A 16180-nucleotide genomic window follows, 5' to 3' on the forward strand; every position below is an offset into this window, starting at 1 on the left:
CAGACAAGTGGTGCTCAGGAGACCAGGCTTCATGCAGGTTTCCAGCACACTCACTTTCCCTCCTTGCTCCCTCTCGCCTGAGATTCCTCCTTCTCTAAAGCTGTTAATCGAGGGTTTTCTCCTCAAATTTGCATCGTTTTTCTCAGAGGACTAAAGTACAGGGAGGCTCTTCCCCATCAGCTCCTCGTGAAGCTACGCCAGCCACCCTTTTCCCAGCGGGCCGCTGAGGCGATCGTGAGGCACCGCCCGCGCGTGTGGTGGGCGGGAAAGCAGCAGCCGGGCCGCCCCTCGCCGCCCGCCCCGCCGCCTCCCCTCCCTTCCCCACCCTCCGCTCAGCGGGCCGGCGGCGCGCCCGGCGGCAGTGAGAGAGCTCTGCGGCGGCCGGGGCTGCGCGGCTGCGCTGCGCTAAGGCGGTAGGTGCTTTTTCGGTGCGGGGGCCGGCGGCGGGGTCGGGCCCACACAAGCCGTTCGCCAGGCTGGCGGCGGGGTGAAGCGTGGAGGGCGGGACGGGCGCTTTTAGTTACAGAACATGGTGATCAACTGGGCGGTTAGAGCCTGTATGAAGGGCCGGCGGCCAAGCCGCGAGCTTCTGAGGTGACCTAAAAATAACCCAATGTTTGTATCGGGCGACACTCCTGCACTTACACCTCGAGATAACCGTTTCATCCGTATATTTTTCCAGGACAGTGAAATAATTTCAGGGCACGCCCAGTTTAAAAGTCGCCAGATCCTGTTTCTGACGGTAAAGCAGCCCGAGAGGAGAGCGGTGCGGGGGTGTGCGGAGCCTGCGGGGCGCAGGCGGGGAACGGCAGGCTGAGTGCACCGTGACAGCCTGTCACAGCCTTTAGGGTTGTTCCTGTTTGGGTAACTTTTTTCAAATGCCTCAATATACGTAAAGCATGGGGCTGCTTAACAACGCGGAATACTGAGCATATGCTTGCAGAAAGCCAGCGAGGGTTAGTTGTTCATTGTAGTTAAAGCCAGTTGAAGGAAGAAGAGCTGTTAGTGGCGATGGAAAGACATTTTAAAGTTGTGTTTTGAAAGTTCCTTTTTTATCAATATAAGCCCTCGTGTTTTGGCCCTCGCTAGTGTAGTATTTGTTTGTATATCAGGCAGAAAGGTGGACTCCACTCAGAAACATGAGATTTGTGCTTTACGGCTCACAGGAAAATGCCTAAAAGTCTAAAAGCCATTTGTGTGTTTGAAGACCTAGTGTGTTTCCATGCACAGGGTTTTAAGTCTCAAGCGCTTCATGCTCTGAGCTGGCACAGATGAACTCTTCCATTTGCTTTGTAAATTTTGCATCGTTGCTCCCTGATGCTCTCTGGCTAATGCAGTGCATTCTCCCAGTTGTGCTTGCAGACAGATTGGATGTGATTTGTGACACAGTGTTTGCAGTAGCAACACACAGGAAAGGACCTAAAGTGAAGGCTTCTCATGAGAAGATCTATACTTGGTAAGACTTATCAAAGGTAGCCAGTGAGTTCAGACGCTTCTTGGTTTCTTAATCTTGTGGTTTTTATCAGAGATGCTACTTTGACTGACTAAACCTGTTTTCTTGCCAGTGTGAGGTGCAGATGGGAATAGATGTTTGCTTCACAAGGGTAGATAGGGTGTTGGGAAAGCACAGTAGTTCTGTAACTTGCTACAGGACACCAGACCATGTTATGTAGCTTTGTAATGTAGTTCATAAAGCTAATAATATGTTCTAAAGTGCACAGCCTTTATAGTGCTTAGGTTAAATTTAAAATCTATTTTAAAATAATGTTATTCTGAAAAAAGTGATTTCTCTCTTGAAAGAAAAGAACCTGCTTGTTACTGTCACAGATATCCTCCTAGATGACTTTAACTGATGTGGTATTAAACCAAAAGGGATTTAGTGTTACACCAGGGAGAGGGCAGTCACTCTTGCTTTAATGCTTCTCTACAAGAGAAGATGGGACTTCCTCTGTTCTATCTCTCTGTTCCATCATCCTGTGTCTCCAGTTCCTGTGTCCTCTGTCGTGTGCTGAAGTAGTGGAGAGGGTTGTGTCCAAGCTGAAAAAGCCACTAAGAAGTAGCTGGAGATGCTTTGGTTGTCCCTTCTTTTGCTGATTAGAGTAGAGCGTTCCTACTGTTCAGCTTTCTGGGAGGGTAAGGCAAGTTTCAATGCTGAGGCAGCTGGTGGGTCTTGCTTAAGGGTCCTGCCAAACCAGGAGTGTTTCCTCACAACAGACACCCTGCAAGAAATGAGGTGTTTTTTTTTTTTTTAGCAGCACTGTGATGTGAATTTTCCCCTCTGTTTATCTGTGTTTGCATATGCACTCTGGTCAGCAGCACAATGGATCATCCTTGCAACTCACCTGCCTCACTGGTTCTTGGATATAACGGCAAGAGAAAGAAAAATACTCCTGGCAGGCACTGGAAAAGCCCCCAAAATAATAGAGACTTGAGCCGATTTCCTATCTTCATTTTTAATCATGTGATACAAGATTGATGAAAAAAATGGAATAAATTTTCAAAGTAGATGGAACTGGGTAGTTTAAATTACAGATTGTGTGTGGTAATGCAGGCTTGCAGGCTAGGTTCTGTTCAATCTGTCTCTCTTTGCTGCTTAGCCCTAGAAAAGCTTCTGTAATGGGTATAAAAGACTCAATGATGAAAATGTAACAGCAGTAGAAGCAGGGGTTCCTTGATCCTAGGGCTTTATGCCATGATGCAGAAGCACAGAATATAAGCCTTAGGAAAGCTCAGGCTTTTTTATAGGGCTTTTGGTCAAATGAACTGAGAGATTTAGAGCAGTGATTTTGGAGTTTGATGTTTGGTTATTGAATTCTGGTTTAGAGAGCACATTATGTGAGGCCAGGTTTTAGTAAATACACTTCCAAAGTAAACACAAGTCCTATACAAGAAGTATCATTCCAACAAAAACTGGTGATGTTTTATAAAACACTATTAGCTTAAAATGCAAATTGTTCGTGTGATGATGTTCTATTTACACAAGTCACACAATTGTGAATGTTTGCAATCACTGCTGCAGAAACCTACATTCCTGTTGTGCTTCTTGGACTGTCTCAGAGCTGATGGATCTGCTGCTCTATTTGACTGCAACAGTAGAAATGCATTCAGCAGCCCAGCGGTGGTGGGTAATGAGCCTAGTCTAGTGCTGCAGTATATCCTGGAGTTAGTTCCATATTTGAAGCATCATTTTACATATGCTATTTGTGTGTGTTGACAAGTAGTACAGGTTAACATTCTCAAATACTTGTTAGGCTTTAGTAAGATGATCATAGTAAAAATAGTAGTGACAGCTGAGGATACTTTCCCCTTGCAGTTATGCATTACTCCCTCTTACAGAAATCATGGCTCTTGCATGGCCTCTGCTAGAAGAGCAGATTATATCAATGCTCCAAAGCTGCTCAGTGCAAAGTGAGGTGAGTGGGCTCAGACCCCCTTCAGCAGTGGTCTACTGTAGCTGCCTGATGCAGGTGGAGCTCTGGTGTTGCCTGTGATGTTAGCTGAGCTATGGGAAGGTAACCTCTGTCAGAAAGGCAGTAACTAATGACATAATGTTGCTGGTGAAAGCTGCTGTACATTACAGCACTATTTTTCTGGGGACCAACTTCTCAGTAGCTGTGGTCTAAGGCCTGCAGCTATGAATACTGCTGTAGGACTTTGTTTAACTGGTGCTATTTCGTGGAGAAAGAAGGTTGAATACACACAGACCTGAAGAAAAACAGTGAAGCAAAGCTGAAAACCTTGTTTTATGGTTGTCTGTTTCAGCTAGCTGTGTGAAAATCCCTGATTTAGCTGCATGGATGAGATTACTCTAGAACTAAGCAATTGATGTGACCCTTAGAAATGTCTGCTTTAAGTTGCATGCTGTTGCACAGCTAGCATCAGGGACAAATTTTGCTAATTCTAGCTAAACTTCTATTTTTTTTCAGATATTTTCAAAGTATCTATATAGACTTCCTCCTCTTCTAAGGGCTCTGATCATTCCTACATCTCGTTTTTCTAGCTTGTGAAACAGATGATACTTCCATTAGGTAAATGTTGGAAGGAAGGATGATAAATAAAGTTGAGAACAAATTAAATGCAATATTCTCTAAGCTCAAATTGTTGTTGTCAGGGCTCAGGACCAAAAGGATTTTAAGCTATATGTTGTGTGAGGCAAATCAAGATGTGATGCTTTGTGTAGTCTACTTTTGCCCTCAAATCAAGAACAAAAAAGGCAGACCTGACTGTAATACACTCACAGAACCCATCTAGAGACAGCAAAATTTACTGCAGCAAACTTGTCAGCAAATATTTGTTTAAACTCAGCTAAATCTATGTGAAGATTAGGATTATTATTTTGCATTCATCTAACCTCTTCCTGTTACACATTCAGCTGAATGTAAATAATGAGAGCTAAGAGGAGGAGAAAATATTCCCAGTAATTTCAATGGGCCTGGAAGTTTGTGCTACTGGTTTTTGGCTGCTTCAAAGAAAATAGTGGTTGATTGTGGTTTAAGAGTTATGGTGTAGTTTGTAAATCTGCTTTACTATATTTAGGGAGAAAAATGCATGGTAAAATCAAGCAGTCTGTCCATTTCCAGCCTTCCCTTGGATGGGCCTGTGCTGGCTTTTTGTTTGGATCAGAAACATGCTTCTGAAGCTACTTTCCTGATTATTGCCCTTTGATTCACGTTGAAAACCCGTTTCAGAGCTTGCAAACTAAACTCCTTGTGCCTGAAACTTGACTGGAGAACATAGCACAGAAACTGGTGGTTACCACTCGTTGAGACCAGACTAGAGTTACTCTGAAGTAGATCACCAAGAGGCAGATGATGGAATATCAGACCCTTAACACAACACTTCTGCTCTATAGACCTGCTCCCAGTTCACCCTAGTACCTATGGTAGGAAGCAGCTGTGCTCTGTTGATGCCCTCTGGATTCTTGCGCAGTTGTACAATTCTTCTGGTAAGGTTTAATGTGTCAAGTTGTTCTTTACTGTCAGCTTGGTTGTGATGGGATTTGCTGATTGATCACACAGCACTGAACAAAAATGCAATAGAAAACAGTGGAGTGACCTGGGAAGCTCCAAGCAGGGCATGATCATAAGGGAATTGGTGCACAACTGCTGTCCTACTCCCAACAGAAGAAACAAAAGTGTATGCAGAAGGGTCATTGCACTTGAGTCTTGAGTCTTTAGCGTGGTCTGTGCTTTAGATACCAGGTATTAAAGTCATTATGGATAGTCATTAAATTTGAGAATGGCTGGTGTTTTCCACAAGAGACTCCAGGAAATGACTGTGAAACCTAGAGTTAAGTGCAATTAATGAGAGCAGAGTTTCACTTAAGGGTGTAAAATCCTCCCTACCAGCAATGAGAAAAGCATGTGAATAGGATAGATTAGTGTTCTGTGATGGTTTCTTTTCTCTTTGAAGCAACTGGTATTAGGCAATGATGATTCTGCTCCACTCTGGCTGTTTGTATCATCCTTCACAACTAGAAACCTCCATAGATGTGTACTTGATTGTGCAAATGGGATCAGCGGGAAAAGGATGTGGGTTCAGAGGAAAGTGCTTTAAGTGCAAGAGTATCTGGGAAATAGCCTGGCAATGTTCAAAGGGAGCCAGGGCTATAGAGAACGCTGTGAAGCAGACACCAGGCTGAACAGGAGGCAGGGATGCTGGCAGATAACACCACATTCCTCCTCAGGCATATATCCCTAGCCTCCTGCTTGGCAGTGTATGTTATGTATGATGGACTAATATGAGCCCTCTTACAGAAGGTGCAATGTTTCTCAGCTGCAGGGGTGTCACAGGCAACTGTCCCTATGTGTTTTAGAGGCCTGTTTGCTGAAGCCATGTTGTGGGATGGAAGTGGGAGACTTCACAGATCTAGAAACTGGCAAACTCTTCTCTATGAGAGTCAGTTTTGGTGTCCTGCTTCGGCATGGGCTCTGGACTGTGGAATGTGGAAGAATGGAAGCTGTTTGCATCTGTGTGACTGGTAATGTGTGAAATTACCTTCTGTATAGCTTGGGCCTGTAGGAGGTTTTTTTCTGTTTTGAGTTCAGCTGAATCATCATGAACTGTTTCTTGTGTGGAGGCTGCTGGGGATAATTCCTGTTGTAAAATCTCCAGGGGTGGAACCCGAGCTCCAGAAAAATATTTCCATGATTCACCTATCTTTTTTATAAGATATCTGCTGAAGCAGCTGGGCTATACAGTATGTGTGCTCTGCATCCCTAAAACTGATGCCACTAATCTGGAAAAGCTACAGTAACATGGGAGACTTTGGAGAGCTGCAGTTTTGATACCCATATGGAACTCTTAACATTGTTTAATGTGTCTTAAGGCCTCAGTGAGATAATTAGCTAGAATGTGATCTTCTGAGCTTAGAGACAGTTGAGCAAATTGGAGTAAAAACCCATGACCTGTCTGTCTGCCTCACACTGTTGCTTTTACTTTCAATTTGCATAGTTTACTTTGGAACTAGGACCCAGGGGAAGCCAAACCCCACCTATTCTGTTCTCTTAGGATCCAGGAAACTACTAAAAAGTTGAAATAACTAGTGACAAAAATCAAGCTTTCTAACCTCTTTGGAAATGAACTGTTAACCAGGGAGAATACTTTTTTACTTTAAGCTCTGTGCTTAAAGCGAACACAGCTTGGTGACATGATGCTCTTGAGCAGACTGCTGTATCTGCTGTCTGGGAAGTTGGAAGAGGATTGTTTCCATCACACAGGACTGGTTCAAAGTGAATTTCCTATACAGAGTGTAAAAGACAGAAGGGTTGAGATACCCCTTACACGTATCCCCACTTGTCTTTCAACTCTTGGAGTAGTGAGTGCACTTGGGCAGAAGCAGTGGCAAGCCTCCTCTCTTGGCCACTCTTGTACTCTGTCCTTCTGAGGATGTGCTGGGTAGCCTAGGCAATGTGTTTTTGTGCTTTCCAGCAGCATGCTTTGCGTTGGTGCTTTATGTCAGCTAAAAGCCAGCCTAAATCTTGACAGTGGTGGGACAATTTTCTATATTAGTATAGTAACACTCTAAGGCTTTTGACTGTCAATTTGTACACAATATTATTGAGACTGGCCCTGAAAAAAATTTACTGTCTGACTGTTGTGTTCAAGGTAAAACTCCCCTGAGTTTTCAAGTGTTGTGAAACTCCACGTTTCACATAAGGAAAAATAAGAATTGGAGGAGGAGACAGGAGCAAGTGTCAGCCATAGGTGGCAGGTGGTGTTTGCAGTCCCTCAGATTTTACAATATTATGCTGTAGTTGCAAGTTCTTTTCTCAGTCTTGTAGCAGTTTAAAAACCAAGTGCCTTCTGGAAACCCAGCTCTAGTACTGAGCTGTTCACAACCACACGTAGGTACTCAGGGATCATTTTTATAGAGACATATGCAAAGGATTTCTTTTTCCACCCAGTGTGCTGACATCAGTTTCATGCATCCTTTGTACTTTTAATGACAGCCTCTTTTTTTTATCTCCCCTCTTCCACCCAGCTTCTTCCCTCCATTTGCATGTGCATTGGAGTAGTGTCTGTTGTAACCATTCCAGGAGTTAAACTGTTCTCCCACAAACATGGCAGACGAGGACCTTATTTTTCGTATGGAAGGCATTGATAATGGTAGATCGACTACAGCAAACTCTGGAAACTATCTTGAAGCAGACAGTGATGATGAAGACAATTATTTCATCTGTCCAATAACTGATGATCCAGTTTCTAACAAGTCTGCTAGTATCAAGGTTGACAATTATTACAGCAGCTTGGCAAAGACTGAACAGTACAGTTCAAGCTCTTCTCCTAGAAACTCTTTTAGCTTTAAGGTAAGTACTGTCTTCAGCCTTCAATAAGGTTTGGTTTTATGTAGCTGACATAACAGGTTCTCTAACTGCTTCATCTCTTGTAACTAACACTTTTCAATAAAAAATACATCTGTTTCTTTTCCAGACCTGTAGTTAATTCCGTTAATTCAATAGTCTGACACTGCTTACTGTCCCTTCTAGTGCAATGGGAGATCTTCACCTACCAAGACAGCAGATTCCTGCCACTGTGATCAAACCATTAAAAAAGCAATCTGTTGATGGGGAGATTTAAAAGATGATACTTGTAATCTAAATTAGGGCCTGTCAGAAGATATTTTGTTACAGATTTTGACAAGCAGAGTTAAGAATCTGTAATATTTTATTTGGAAAAAAAGAAGTTGTAAATTATAGATTTTCAGATTCTAGTTCCTTCTTAGGGAGCTTTTTAACATGTTGACTTGTGCTTGGGCATGAGGTGTCACACTGGCAGTAGTACCTGACAGTGTGCTTGAGCAGCAGCCAACCTTTTTAAAACAAACAGCAATTACAGCATTGCAGAGAAGCCAAAGGGGCCATAGTTGGTGCTTCCTTGGCAGTGTGTTCCATCTCACTCGCCTCCCTTTGCACAGATCAGGCCAGGCAAAGGGAGATGACCCCACAAGCAAGGGAGCTTCAGGAACACCATTTACGTTCACTCTATAGGTTAGATATTCAAAATTTGCACCATTTGTGGCAAACTGGCATGTCTCTTAGATTTTGTCTAGACCAGGATTTGATGTGTTTTATTAACTTATTTCTTGTTATAAGTATTAACATATTATTTATTAAATAAATACTCTAAAATCTTGGTTATGCTTAATGCATGCTTTATTCCTGGAGAGATACTAGGTGATTTATTTTAGTCAGATAGCATAGTAGGTAACATTAAAAGTGAAATTGACTTGCCTGCAGTAAGATTTTTATCAAGACTAGTTAATAAAAACATTAAAAAGTGCATATTCCTAAGGAAGGTGAAGAGCAAAAGTCTAGCATACACAAGGGGACAAACATCAGTGTATGCTATGTTAAGCAAGTTAAGACTTGATAGGGAACTAGTCTTCATTTGTGTGTACATTTAGCATTTGTTTCTGGGTTTGCACTGTGAGTTCTGAGTCATGTGGCCTGAGATAAAACTGATAAGTGCTTAAGAAATCACAATGATTTCCTCCTTCCTAAGCTATCTGATTGCTTCTGCAAAATATATGAGCCCATGCTTTGGGCTTCACTGTCCAGTTTGGCATTTTAGCTCCTGTCACAGATAAAATGCGTTGGGCTGAGATGTGGAGCGATTTGAGTCTCAATCTGCTGCTTAAGCTGCAGAAATGGTGACTTCTAACAGAGTGAAGCAGACAGCCAGGACTGGTAACACCTTAAACCACAACAGCTTGGTCAGTCAGAGCACACCTCTTAGACCCCAAAGCTAAAGGCAGTGTGGGCCACTGATGACAAATTGCAGAGATAGATAGATGTGTTACTGTTAATTGTCTTTACACAGGACTTAGTGATAGCAGATTTCATTAATAAATAGGCAAAACTCTTCTAACAGTTAAAAAAGATCATCAACTGACCTCAATCAGTTTGTTCACAGATATTCTAAGAATAAACCTAAATTAGGAGTGTAAATTGAAGAGTAGCTTTTAAGTGGAAATTTTAAACTTTTTTTTTAATTAACAAAGAGAACAGAGACTCTGACAGTCATTTGTCTTATCACATGTATTTTCCCACTTTTATGTTTCTCATGCATCCTTTAGAATGACACACAGCATCGTTCTAAGCACGGCTCTGTGGGTGACCATAGTCGGGTAGGTTAAAAAGAAAATGTGAACACCATCTCTAATAGATGCATTAAGGTGTTTGGTTTGGTTTTTCCCTGTATGGACTTTTTTTTTTTTTTTCATTTTATTGCCTGGGAGAACTGCTCACCTCAGCCCATAACAAGTCTTAACTAAAATATATCTCTGTTAAGTGAAGTACTCACATTTATTCTCTACCCTGCAATATCACTTCATAATCTGGGGGTTTGGGGCTTACAGAACTTTTTTTTCTTCATATTGCTTTATTGCTGTTGGACTTTTTTGTGCTTACACTGCCAGCATAAGCTGTTAATTAGAAAAAGTTAAAAATCAAAACAATGAGTTAATATGACCTAGATGTGACTTCTCACTGTTTGCAACGTTGTCAGAGATATTTGCAAATTACAACAGGTTTTGCAAATTACATTTGATATATATTAGACCAGATTCTGTTTTCAGTAACTATGTGGCAGTGCAAATTGAACTGAAACCTGATGCTTTACATTTCTGAACTATGTTTTGTTATTCTTGAAGCTATAAAATACCAGAATGATCTTCTGTGCCTTGGTCCATGCTCCAAATAGTGCTTTGGGGGTTGTGCAGTGGCTTTGTATCTTTGAGATTTTGATGTGCTCTAGATAAATGCTGCTGTAGTGAGTTGCTGCTGATCATAAATAACCTGCCAGTTTGTAACTTCAGGAAACTTGGAAGCATGCTATTGAGAAAGCTAAGCACATGCCTGACCCATGGGCAGAATTTCATCTTGAGGACATTGAGACGGAACAAGCCACTCGTTACAGGTACTTGTAATGCTCATGTTAAACAGCATGTGCTGGTTTAGGCAAGGGCCATGTTTCCGTAGTGCAGAATACATGTAATTGCACAACTGAAGAACTTTGAATGATGCCCAAACTGAGTGTGCCTTAACTGAGTCCCACAGGAATATGTAAATACTGCACATCATAAAAAGAAGAATAAACCTTTCAGCAAACTGGTGTCACACACTTGCTCTCCCACTTAACTTGTATCTGTGAGTTTTTCCACATAGGCAGGAAGCAAGACTGAAAAGTGTTTGCTAGATGATTTATTAATGCTGTAAGCATAATCTAATAAGGAAAGGAGCCTCAATAAAGAGGCAGCATACTCAGTTGAAATAGTTTTGAAAAAAAAGGCCAACACTCCATGCCTTTCCCAAAATAGCAGTTTCACTGTTGCCTGTCCATGTAGTAATTGCTGCATGTGGCTGGAATTTAAATCCTTATAAAGCCCAGAATAGCAGAGCATGGTGTACGTGCTGAAACTGAGTTTGACCATTAAACTGTTCTTTAAACTGTGCTTTAGTACACCCTTTGCCAAAACCTTTACCCTACTTACACAGGTTTCTGGGTGGAAGGAGAGGTCAGTTAATTACCCCTTAGCATCAGTGTTTGGGGAGGTCTCCCTTCCAATCACATAATGCTGTTACATATTGCTCTTCCCCATAGAGTATGGAGAGAAACTAGAGTCATGTTGTTTGTATTATCTTGGTGCAGTGTTGGGCAGTTCTTGGGCCCGCTGCTTTTCACAGCCACAGCTGTTGCTGTGTTCTGCTCACAGCACAGAGGAGAATTCATGTCAAAGCAGATAAAGCCTTATTTGTAGTGTTTAGTTTAGCTTCTGTAGTGGATCTTTTCATTGTCAGCAGGGTTCAGTGTCTCTTCAAAGAGCTATGCATATTACTTCTTTCCTGCCTGAAGTAAGGAGGGCAGGAATGTGGTGGAAAGACTATAAGTTTTTGGGTTGGGATTGGCAGCAGCACTTCTTAGCAGTCAGCTAGAGATAAGAAAGGATAGGTGCTGGGGATTAGAGGCTTTGGATTTCCTCTACGTTTTTCTAAGAGGCACATCTCTTGATTTGCAGGTACAATGCAGTTACTGGGGACTGGGTTGAAGATGAAGTCCTCATCAAGATGGCTTCACAAGTGAGATCATACTGTCCTTCGTGTTTATTAGTAACCAAATTTGTCATTTCCTTCCTGTTACTGAATAGTGGCAGCAAGATGTTGTCCTCATTGAAGTTCTGAAGACTCTGTCATTCTACCTCTCTTTTTCCTCAGTGTACCCATTATGTATTGGTGTCTGAATAGCCCTTCCCAGAGTAGTGTAGAACATGGAGCCAGCACTTCCCCATCAGCAACATGAGGCATTTGTTTCTTTCCCAGTGATCTCCCTCCCATTTCCTGCTGGCCTCACCTACCTGCCTGGCAATAGTCCTGCTATTTTATATGTTTCCAAATAATTTCTGTTCTTAGTGATAAAAACAGACTGAATTTTCTATATGTGAGGGTAGAAGCCACTGTCACTTCCCAGTGAAATCATGGGATTAGTGATGTGTTGGAATTACCTTTCTCTGTGCTACTGATGTGGTATCTTATCTGGGGAGGTGATGCTGTTTGGCACATCCTGTATGGAAGTCTAAATACAGAGGGTGTGAGGTCTGTGAAGCCAACTTCTTTAAGCAGTCACAACAGAGCTGACTCCAAAATGGAGAGAGAATTTAAGTAGCTTCTTTAGAAGACATACCCTGTCTGCTTCATGGGACACTGTGGGGGAAGGATGTGCTTATTCCCAGTATCTTTTCCCCAGTTCTGACTTGCACTGCCAATGGGTTTTCATCTTTCTTTGAGGAGATGGGTACTTTATAGAGCCCGTTGGAGGCTTTCTGCAGGCTATAAAAGGGGAAGACATGGTTCTGTCTCTTAGGAGTTGACTTTGTGGAAATGTCAATGCTGGGTTTTTGTTCTTTCTTTTTTCTTTTCTTTAGCCTTTTGGCCGTGGAGCAATGCGAGAGTGTTTCAGAACGTAAGTATCTGCTGGCTTTACTTTTGTGTCTTCCATGCAGTGTTTTCTTTTGTGGTGATTTCTGTGGAATTTCACTTAGGTGTTGTGGAACTTGATGATCTTAAAATTTTTTTCCAACCAAAATGGTTCTATGAAACTCTAAAATGTGGCTTCCTGTTAGCTCTCTCCTGTGCCTTTCTAAGAGGCATAGCTGGGGTGTTTGTTCCTGTTCATGTGACTCCAGCTGCAGTACAGGGAGCAGAAAAGGGAGTTCAGAAAGTAGAACATTCTCTTGAGGGAAGCACAAGCAAACATGATGCATGTATCCAGTGAGCTTGCTTCATTGCCTGTACTGGAACTGCAGTGGGATGGATAATGTGCACACATTTTCAGTTCCAGCAAGTATAATCAGGCTGTCATTTAGCAATTAATACATTTATACTATTTCCACTAGCTCTTGGAGGCAAAATACTCATACAAGTATAGAAATAGTTCCTTCATTTCTGTATTCCTGGTGTGCTAAAAGGTCTTTGAATTTGGTATGAGACCGTAGATGTCTGCAGCCTGAAAGCCAACATGAGGCTTCTATTTAGACAGAGAAAAGGAGTAAGAATAGTTGTATGATGCAATCTCAATTCTGAAAGCCTCCCTCAGTGAGGAAGGTTATCTTCCCAGATTTACCCCAGATCATGTGTACTGGAGTGATCTTGTTCTGAGGAAGATAGAGCTTGAACACTAACAGTCTTTCTAGAAGGGTAAAGTGTGGGAGAAGACAGAGGAGGAAGTTTTTTTTTCCTCTGAGAGTGTTAGCAAATAGAGTTGCAGGCATCAGCATCTAGCTATAAATCAGTTTCTGCTAGAAGAGTTCCCCACCCATTCCAGGCTCTGGAAACGAATGTTTGCTGGAAAAATGTACTCGTGTTTGTTTAAGATTGTTCCTCTTTCTTTCTAGCTGTGGAATCCAGAGAAATTGTGTTTCATATCTGGTTTCACTCCTGAAAAGAGTAAAAATCATGTTTTGAACTTGAGCAAAACGAAGGAAAAGTAACTCCTCAGTCTTCCAGTTTGGCATTGTTTCAGATCAGTTTGTGTTAGTGACTCTGTTCTTGCAAAGAGAATCAGTGAATCTTCATCAGTGAATGAAGCCCAGGAAGTAACAAATCTTAGCTTGCTGACATTGCTTTTAGCTTGTGTTATTTACCAAGTTCCCCTTTACACAATACTTTGAGTATTGACAGAAACAGAACTTTATCTTTGCAGCTTTGCCTTAACCTCTTTTACAAAGAAAGCACAACTCACATGTCAGCTTCCCACTGCTGGATTTTCTGTGATTCTCAGTGGTGCACTGATGCTTCCCATCTGGAGCTCTGTGTTCTTTTTGCAGCTCTGCAAGTCTTTAGTCACGGCAGTGACAGCATTAGCTGCACTTGGCTCAAGGGACTAGAGAGAGCATTGGCTTTAGAGGAGCAGATGAGCTGGCTTGTTTTGTGCAAAGAAATCCTGGCTGAAATCCCTACCTTGTTTGCTTGTTCTTTCCTTCCAAGGCCTCTTGTTATAGCAACTGTCTCCTGCAGAGGGATGATCTGAAGTTGCTTTGCCTTTATAGTGCCTACTGTACCAAGTCCCCTAAACTGAGGTCTTGGGAAGGTGGGGGGGAGTTGAGAGTCTGAGTACTGCTATCAGCTTCTCAAAATGTACAGTTTGCCATGGCACTAGGAAAGTCTCAGAGAACCATTGTTTGTTACTGAGCAGAGTATGAGAACTGCTTGGTAGCCAGCTGTGACTCACTGTAGATACTCCTTCGTAGTCCTCCTTCCACCTTCAGACTGGCTTGGCATTGCTGGGTCTCCAGGAATACCACCGCTGCCACCATAGAGGGGTTTAATACCGTTTTTCTATCTTGTCTGTTGAATTAAGATCTTGGGGTGGAGCGAGTAGGGGAGAAGTGCAGTCTCCCTTCTGTCACATATAAATGGATGAGGCTGCTCTGGAAGATCCTGCTTTGAAATTCTTGAAAATCATGTGTGGGGTATTTTCCCATTTCACTTGAATGTTGGCATCATCTGCAAGCACTGGGTACCTGCTTAATCCATTTGTTGGCAACCAGAAGATCCTCTGTTGCCAAAGTTATGCTGTGTGTGTGCCTCTCCCCACTTTTGAGGGATCTGTGAATTAAAGAATACTGAGTAGTCACCTGTGTGTTGATAAGTCAGTGGTTTCCTCTTAACATAGGAGAGGGTTTTCTCTTCTCAGTTCATGTTTAAAGGCCACTCCCTGTTGATTTCTGCAGAAAAGAACTGTTGACATTAGAACAGGGTACTGAAGGTGAGGTTGGTTTAGGTACCAACCCTTCATACTCTGGGTTTGAAGGGAACAAGGAGGGAAAGGAAATGAGAAAAGAAGGAAGTTTAGAGTAGAAGTGGCTGCAGTCAAACTGAATAGGCATTTTGGCACATCCCAGCTTTGTATAGGATGTTGTTTTTTTCCTTGCCACCTACCAGTGCTTCACTTTTCAGCTGGAATATCTGGTTAGATGACTGAGGGTAATGCTTGGCTCTATCCATGCAGGCAAAGAAATGGGAAAGATTGAATTAAAATTCGTGGGGTTTTTGGTTGGTCTTTCAGGAAAAAGTTGTCCAACTTCTTACACACCCAGAACTGGAAGAGTGCCTATAACTATGTTGCCAAGCAATACATAGAGAGTGTGGGAAGAGATGTATATTTTGAGGATGTCCGACTTCAGATGGAAGCAAAACTCTGGGGAGAAGAGTACAACCGGCACAAGCCGCCAAAGCAGGTACATTAAAGACGTTGCTGAGCAAAAATGTAGTCTTGCTCACCTGTTAGATGAGTTTTCATGTTAATTTAGAGGGAATTACTTGTTCATGTTCCATTAAATTTAATTGCTTAGATGGATCCTTCTGCCCTACTGTGATTTCCATTAAATGATAGTTGATTTTTAATGAAGTAAATGCAGAAATTGCTTTATATTTCCAGAATTAGAAACTGTGTGTTTGTGAATGTCTTAACTGTTCTCTGCTGTTGACTGAAGACCAAAGTAAAATGATGTTTATATTTCTCTTTTTGATATTTGCTAAGCTGCTTTTGAGATAACTAGAGATGTCACAGAATTGATTGCCAGCAGCACTCTCAGCAAGCAGTTAACTGTTGGTGCTCCAGGAAGGTAGATGTAAATCTATCAAAACACCTAACTAGCATTGACTTTTAACAAGAGCTGGAGACCTGAGTAACTTCACAAAGCTATTAAAATACAGACTTATGATGAGTGGTTAAGAACTTGAAGATAATGAAGATGTTGTGGCTTTGTTTACTAGCATGTTGTGTTAAGTGCAAAGCTTTGAGATGTATGAAACTCCTGAGCAGATGGAATATCAGACTACAGTCAGGGTGTGTATAAACACATAGGATTCAGGAAGTGGTGGTTCTAACTGCTCTGGCTTCATTTCTGATCCTGCAGTCCATACTAAGTGTTTTGTACAGCAAATGTAGCATTGTGCTTTTCCATGCTGGAAGAGTTGGATAGCTGCTGGTCAAAGCTGGCCATTGTGGCCTGGACAAAACCACCTCCAGCAGCAATCGGCTTATTATGGTGGGTGTCAGGAGGTTGGGGCATCCCTTTTTTTGATGGTATCAAGCAACAGGACAAGGGGTAATGGGATGAAGCTGCAACACAAAAAGTGAGTGAGCCCTGGCACAGACTGCCCAGGGAGGATGTGGAGTC

The 16180-nt window shown here is 42.2% G+C and overlaps 1 protein-coding gene across 4 annotated transcripts in view; it reads left to right on the plus strand.

Annotated features, from left to right (window-relative positions):
• Positions 1 to 332: 332 nt before the first annotated feature.
• EEF2K (eukaryotic elongation factor 2 kinase) overlaps positions 333 to 16180 on the plus strand; it is a 29484-nt gene continuing 13636 nt past the window's right edge. The window contains exons 1-7 of one of the 4 annotated variants that reach the window (XM_061993584.1): positions 333 to 413; positions 7484 to 7808; positions 9578 to 9628; positions 10319 to 10419; positions 11519 to 11579; positions 12422 to 12459; positions 15064 to 15235. In XM_061993584.1, the coding sequence (XP_061849568.1) occupies positions 7563 to 7808; positions 9578 to 9628; positions 10319 to 10419; positions 11519 to 11579; positions 12422 to 12459; positions 15064 to 15235 (669 nt within the window). In that variant the 5' untranslated portion in view covers positions 333 to 413; positions 7484 to 7562. Of the gene's footprint in view, positions 414 to 969; positions 1457 to 7483; positions 7809 to 9577; positions 9629 to 10305; positions 10420 to 11518; positions 11580 to 12421; positions 12460 to 15063; positions 15236 to 16180 lie in introns of those variants that run through there. The other 3 variants (XM_061993583.1, XM_061993585.1, XM_061993587.1) reach the window with 3 other exon arrangements.

Source organism: Colius striatus, chromosome 3, assembly GCF_028858725.1.
Source record: "Colius striatus isolate bColStr4 chromosome 3, bColStr4.1.hap1, whole genome shotgun sequence".
In the NCBI taxonomy this organism is placed as follows: Eukaryota; Metazoa; Chordata; class Aves; order Coliiformes; family Coliidae; genus Colius; species Colius striatus.